At 41.1% G+C, this 7473-nt stretch overlaps 1 protein-coding gene across 1 annotated transcript in view; it reads right to left on the reverse strand.

Moving 5' to 3' along the window:
- The window catches only part of ALOX5 (arachidonate 5-lipoxygenase), a 23874-nt gene that overhangs the window by 11013 nt on the left and 5388 nt on the right, over nt 1-7473 (reverse strand). Inside the window, exons 2-5 of the mRNA XM_003207969.4 lie at nt 6251-6449; nt 5286-5367; nt 3362-3484; nt 1600-1706 (exon numbers count right to left, since the gene is read on the reverse strand). Coding sequence (XP_003208017.1) covers nt 1600-1706; nt 3362-3484; nt 5286-5367; nt 6251-6449 — 511 coding nt within the window. The remainder of the gene's footprint in view (nt 1-1599; nt 1707-3361; nt 3485-5285; nt 5368-6250; nt 6450-7473) is intronic.

Consider the following 7473-nt stretch of genomic DNA (forward strand, 5'->3'; position numbering starts at 1 on the left):
CGCTTATTTTTCAATTGTTAATACAAAGAAGATTAATAACTCTTCTGAATAAAACACTAGTGCTGGGGACTCCATTTCCTTATTACATCTTTAGTAGTACTGTGTGCTTTCCACTCTGCAGTTCTCTGCTTCTTAATGTCATTATTGTCACTTCAAACTACAAGTTGAGAGTCAGAAAACACATGATTAAAGGAAAACAAAATCCCACTGATGCCGACAGGGAAGCTGCATGACTGAAAAATGTGAACTTACTTCTTCCAAGTCTTGCCAATAATCAGAATGAGAGGTGTACTCACAGCTGAGATCCACTCTTATAGTTTAAAACTCAGAGAATTGAAGCTTTCCTCGTGGGTATAGAAATATTATCAATGAAATTAAATGTAGATTATATCTAATCCTTGTACTTTAGGAAGAAATCTTATTAAATATAACAAATTGATGTAATTAGTTTTTAATAGCTCCAGCCCCCTTATGTGCTTTGCTTTATACTTGAAATCATATAAACGCCTATTTCTGTTAACTGATCCTTTAGTCAGCCTGAAGAGGGGCGAAACTTCAAAGCAGGAAGGAACAGTATGTTCCTTTGCAGAGCCAGAATAAGTAAATCTACACATACTTTAGGAGCTACATGCTAACTGAATAATAGCATCTGTGTATGTATTATATCCATTACTACAGTAAAATAATATTAAATAATATAACTGCAGGCCATAGTAGCAGGTTAGGTCTGGCTCACAAATCAAAGGCTTCCCAGCCCCACTTTACAGAAATGACTCCATCACCCCATCCCCATCTGCAATTCTTTTACCTGGCTTTCAAATAACTGCTAAGATTTCATACGAAAAAAATTGAGGAAATAAAAATTCTGTCTTTGTCTTTTAATACTACCTGAGTGGAATTTTTATCAGTACAAAGGATTTTCTAGATACCAAATAGTCAAAAGCAAAAAAGTGAAACTCAGACTCTTACAGATATATATCTTTTCCTGGTAAGATATAAGCACCAAATGGTAAACACATCACCATGTTTACTATAGTGTGCATAATAAATTCCATAATAAATAATAAATTTCCAAAATAAATGTTTTTGGAAAGAGATGACATTTGGGATAGGTGCTGTGAGCCCTTTTAAGCACTAACTTGCACTCATTCCCAGCAAGAATTACAGTTCCTCTGGTTCTGGTCAGATGGACTATTTTGTCTGCAGGAGGACCAGGTGAAGGAGTTACAGCTCCCAGCTCATTCTCAGCCCTTTGCAACATGCCCCCAGACTTACTGGCCTGACAGCTTGCAAGTTTTGTCAAAACGACTCATTGGAACAACTTGTGAAACCAAAAACATCCAAGCCATGGGCAGGCAGTTGGAACTGGCGGGCCTTTAACATCCCTTCCAACCCAAGCCATTCTATGTTTCTATCATAACTTTGCTTCGCGGTCTTGTGGGTTGTTGTATGATCAGCAGTCTAAGATTACTGCCTGTTTATGGTAAACGATGTTCAAGCAGCAGTGTAGGTCAGCCTCTTCCTTCCTAATCAGATATATTCAAGACAGAAAATCGGTCATTTGATGATGAAAATGTGAGAAAATGCTGACTAACTCACCAGAGATTGTGTTACTGATTCTCACAAAGATCTTCTCAAAATCTGCAAAATCACTCCAGGAAGACTGGAACATGTGCATAAAACGGTTGATATAGAGATTCTCCATCCTAAAAACAAAGCCCTATACTGTTACATAAATGGTAGCTTTGTTGTTATTAAATAGAAAACATTTATTTTGATTACATGTCAGTGGACTTAGAATCAGGTCTTCTTTCCAGTAGCATCTTCAAATGTGCAAAGAAAAAGACATACACAGCAAGAAGGTGGGGAGAACAGTTAACAGAGCAAAGAAGGGCCACAGTGTCACAGCAAATCCTCCCAAACAGAATTTTAGGGGGGAGACGAGGAATTCCAGAAGACTGCGGTTGTAAATTATAAACTAAGACTGAGAAACCTTAAAATGAACTGGATTAGAAGTGGTCAAAGAGGACAAGAAGCCCGCAAAGACAGCAAGTGGCACTCTGAAAGAGGATTCCCATCAGCATAATCAGAAAATCAGACAAGGGACATGTAGAAAGGCTGCTTCTGCTGCTACAGATAGCAGTCAAGATAAGAAGAGGTGCCTGGAGGCACATTAGGAAGCATCTTGTGCAATTATCTAGCCTGAGCCTGGAAACAACCTCTTTGGAGATCTCATCAGCCCTGACAGGAGCACAGAAGAATTGTACAAGGAGCTCAGAATGGCCTTTCCTGAGTATCAGGAGATGGAAGGAGTATTGGGCAGGACTTCCTGGACAGACAGTAAGTATCTAAATATCAGATGAACTTCTAAAGGAAGCACGACCATGTAAGGTTTCAGTCATGTCAGGACACTAAATGGACTCAGATAAGAAAGTATTCACTGTTATTAGGAGCTGCAGCTTTCTTAGAATGGCTGTAAAAACTGCTAGTTCTCTTATCAACCTATGCTTGCTGATATAATCCCCATCTGATCACTAAAACACTGAGAGGCATATCTTTCCAAAATACAGAGGGACCGGCATGTTATCAGAGTAACAGATGTAGGAATTGTGGATGATCTCAAAGCAGCCTTGCCTCATCTCCTTTTTTCCCCACCATTTGATAAAGTATGACATGGCTCAAGCTTGTGAGACAGCTCAGAAGCAGACTCACAGTTCAGAGGTTTCCTATTCTCCCATTAACTTTGTACTATCTTGCTGGGCAGGATTTTTCAGGCTCACCCAGTGGCCAGGACTGTTTTTTCAGTGACATGACAAGTTCAGGTGTGATAGTGACTTTGATGCCTGGAGCAGGTTACTCTCACATGTGGTTAAGTGATGAACTTAACCTACATCTCATGGGAATAGCTTTTCTTCAGCAGAGTCTCAAAAGTGCATTGACACCACCTTTTGGTACCTGATTGAAAGGCCTAATTTTCCCAAATAGCCAGAGGAGAGAAGCATCTTTAGGGGTCATCACTGAGCACAGCCAGATGCCTAAGGCAGTAGTTGTCAATAACTCTCCTTCCCATGCTTTTCAGAAGTCTTTCCTCATTCTGCCTACAGCCAAACAGCGTCTAATGAGAATGCAGAGGATCAGCAAGTTCCAAGAGTGAAAAGCTCAAAACATCAATTAAAACAAAACAAAAAAAGATATTTTTTTCCTTTTTTTTTTTTTTTTTCCTCCTGCTTTGTTTAACCACAGGTGCAGATGGGAGAAAAGAATCCAATTCTGAGATTCAGTGAAACCTATAATGTGGTCACATCGTTACTCTGCACAAAAAAAGTTTTTGCAAAATGCCTGAAGCACCACAAACACTCACGCTTTGGAGTAGTTCAGAATGAAGTCGATTCCTTTCTCGTTGTCAAACTGGATGTCACGGGGCAGCTCACTGTGACAATGGGCATCAATGCTCAATGGGAAGCCAGGATGCCACTCCTTCCAGCTGAGAAAAGAGAAGTTGGATTAACTGTATAACTTCACCAGCACAAGAGCTCCATCATTCTTTTACCTATGCTGCTGCTGTGACTCAGCCATAAAGAAAACTTGCATCAGACTCACTTGGGACAAAAATACTGACTTATACTACAATAATACCTACAAGTGACCTATAGAAACATGAAGTAGAACAGAAGGCATCTACTTGGCCAACTACCATCACAAAACTTGAAGTATCTTAATACCTGTGATATTTCCAAATGCCTGTCACAATTGGTTGGAATTGGCAGTAACTACAAGTTTACTGGGAATTGAAATGGGCAGAAAGAATGTACCAAGCATGCTGTTTGGTCACATCAGCCTCATTCTTGAGGCTACAGTTTTGCAGAACTAAAATACAAACTGGGTGAAACAAACAGCCTGAGATTTGGAGTAAGCAGCAACGTGATATCATTTTGTTCATCATATTTGTGCAATGGACAGAGAGAGAAACACAGGTTTTGTAAGTGACTTGCACCCTCTCACAAGTCTCTGGTGTAAAAAGGCATGCTCAGACAGCTACCTCCCTAAGGTAAGAATGCTCTACCCAATTGGCACTGCAGAAGTCACTGGGCAGGAAAACCATCTGTCTCACATTTGCAAAAAATACTGTGAAATTACTAGCAGCTCAAAGTGTCAGGCATGTGTCTCATTTCCTTCAAAAGGCAATGCTACCAGAGGTGCATGCAGTCTGGGCTCAGCTCCTGAGTCCGCCTCCTGATGGCCATGGTACTCAATCATGTTGTGTATGATCTCCTACCGTACCCTGTTTTTACCTCAAAAGAGAAGAAGACAATTTGTAATGGGGAGTATTTCAGCAGTGTTTCCAAATTGCCTGCCACAAACAGACTGTATTGTGCACTATCAGTTAAACATCTGAATTGCAAATTGCTATTTTCCTGGAATTACCAGTGGTTTTGCCTTCCTTTTTGCATGTGTAAACAAGATTTTGTACCACCTATCTTTTTTATCTAGATTTTCCTCTGGTGTTTCCCATTATTTGCGATCAAGATCCTTTCTTAGTCAAATTATATCAACAACACATATGCCAAACCTCAATCTGTCAGTTCTGAATGAAACCTCTGTTATCATCCTCTTTTTCCTGATAAGAAAAGGGAAGCAAGAGAAACTTTCCTTCTTTTAACAGAAAGTATGGTCCTATAAACAGGAAATGTATGACGTCTTCCAGAATTACCTACTGATAAAAGATTTTCCTGTTGTGACCTTCTCTTACTCAGGAAAAAGCTTATAACTCTATAGAGATGAATAACACCACTGTGTTTTGATGGTACATTCCAATATGCTCATCAAGGTCAGATCTTCTACCGCACCCTGGTTCAAGAAGTGACTAAAACTCACTACAGCAGCCACAAAGCTCCAAAATAAGATGATGTGTTGATATCACACTCCAAAACTGGAGTCCTGCTTGTAAAAGACAAACAAAATCTGTTTTTATCTTTTCTTGAAAGCACAGCTGTAGGCCAGAGGGCTCATTTAGAGACTGTACCACTGAATTTCACCTTACATCTTCTAGATAGACTTATCTGGGATTCAAGTATCTTGCAATGCAGCCACGTGCAGCAGGACGACCATCATTTACAATGAACCCCATCTAAGTAAAAAAGCACATATAGCCAACTTGCAAACTTTCAGTTTTGTTTTACCAGCAGTTCAGTATTTAGAGCAATATGATTATCTGAACATGTTCTGCCAACCCCTGGCCCGAGGACAACAGGCCCTGGACTTTTGGGGAGCTGTGAGGGACTCACCGGTACATTTTTTGACGATCCTCAAGCTCTTTGCGTCTGTGCTGCTTGAGTATCTGGGTCTTGTCATCCCGGGGGAGCTTGGCTATTTATGGGAGAAAGAAACAGGGTTATGAGGTTCCTTTCGTTCCTATCGTCACCTGGGTCTTGAGAAGGAAACCGGTGTTTCAAAGCCTTCCAACTTCTGTCCTAAACCTTTACAAAATTTCTGTGGGAAAAGCTCACACAATCCAGTTTAGTACCTTAAGCTCCTAATGTGGTGCCTAAAGGAGCAAATTGGTCAAGCTAAGAGCAACTATCTCATCTCTATAGAAAGCCTGAGTTCCTAAGGTAGACTCAGTGTTAGCTGGCCTCAATAGGGTCATGGGACTTAATTTTATATTTCAGCATCTAGAACAATTTTCATCAATCAAAGAAATAATAACATTGCCTTGGACAACATTGTTAGTTAAACTACAACACTAGGAAATTTCTCCCATCCTCTCTCCTTGAGCTGTACTCTCCCCTGCCAGTCTGAGGTTATAAGCACATTTTCCTGCCATGAGAACAGAAAGAGAACCCAGTGAGATTTCAATTCCAGACAACTTGCTCTTCTGACCACATACACACCATACTGCTAAATAACAGAGACTTCCTTAGTGATGAAGAGAAAGCACAAGGTACGTGACTTGCTTTACATAGGCAAATGGAAAGGCAGATAAAGCCAGGAGTTTTATGGGAATAGCTATTTTGGGTTGGAAATACTGGAAGTAATACAACCGATTATAAATATATCTATATGCACAGCTAACAGTTTCCAGCTGGCTGTGTTTACGGTACCAATGGGGTTTCACTTGCTTTAGTCCTTTATCTGACCATATTCTGAATGCTATGCAAAGGTCATGGAAGACTGGGATGTCCGCAGGGAAAGAGGAAGGAAAGGTGGGAGAATTCTGGCTGCTGCACAGGATATTCCTTATGGTGCTCACCTCTTCCATCTCGAAGAACAACTTCTTTTTCATCTGTAATCCAACGGTAACATGGGAATTCCAGATAATCACCCAGTGGTGTTTTGACAGTGACGTGCTTAAGGTACCAGTCATCTTGGTACCAATATTTTCGTTTCTCAATTTTAATTAGCTGAATTTCTCCAAGGTCTTCTTCCACTGTCACATCATAGGAGTCAACCTACAGAGCAGAAATAGTCTGTGATACGATGCATGCATGGAAAGCAAAGCCAGCACTGTACAAGCACACCTGGCCTTCCTTGTGGCCAGTATGGCATGGGTGCAACAGTACTTTCCTGCTTCCAGTGAGGGAGGAGAAGGACAAAGGGAAAGACAAGGTCAGAAGTGGATTATATGATTGCAGTACAAGTGAAAGGTGAATAAAATAAATAAGACCATGTAAAGCACTCCAAAAATGGGGAAACATTTTGCATCTAATCCAAAGATAGTACCACTCCTTGAAATGTTTGCAAGTCTGAGAAAAATCTGCAGTCCATGATAGCTTTTGCTACTGCAATAGCCCATAAAGAGGTATTGATTCAGCAAACCTATTCACACTGCTGCTCCGGAAGGATAATCATAGGTTAACACACGGGATGGTGAACTCTTGACTCAATGACGGATACTTCAGTCCCCTCACAAGGCTGGGGCTAACCTTTCTGTGACCTGTGTGATCTCCTGCTGCATGCAGGAACAGCAGTGAGCAAACTGCAGTTCTCGTGGTAATTGCACTACCAGGTAATATCAGAACAGAAAGAAATGAATAATCATTTTGCACATGGCCAGTAAGGCACAGAGCAGTGCTAAGCAACTCTCAATTTCCAACAATGTAAACAGTTCAGGGCAAAGGAGAGCAGTCAAGCACTCACTGTAAAAGCTGAACTGCCACAGAAATCCTGAGAGCAGCAGCCACAGCCTGCCTGCTCAGATGATCCTGCTAAGCGTAAGGTGGTTACAAGAAGAGACTGTGTTCTCTTGTGGTTTTCCTCAGCACAGACAACAACCTTAGAAACACTAACTAGCTGCTGATACCCGAAGGGTGAGATTCACTTCCACTATATGCTACAGTGTCTGCGAGACCCTCCTGCCCGGATGAGTCCTGTCATTTGGCTCCTCGCCCAGACACCATGCCCTGCTCGATCTCTTCAGGAGCGCTCCCCAGCCAACTAGTATATACCCACTGTTACTGTCTAATTTGTTAGGGG

The sequence above is a fragment of the Meleagris gallopavo genome, chromosome 8, assembly GCF_000146605.3.
Source record: "Meleagris gallopavo isolate NT-WF06-2002-E0010 breed Aviagen turkey brand Nicholas breeding stock chromosome 8, Turkey_5.1, whole genome shotgun sequence".
In the NCBI taxonomy this organism is placed as follows: Eukaryota; Metazoa; Chordata; class Aves; order Galliformes; family Phasianidae; genus Meleagris; species Meleagris gallopavo.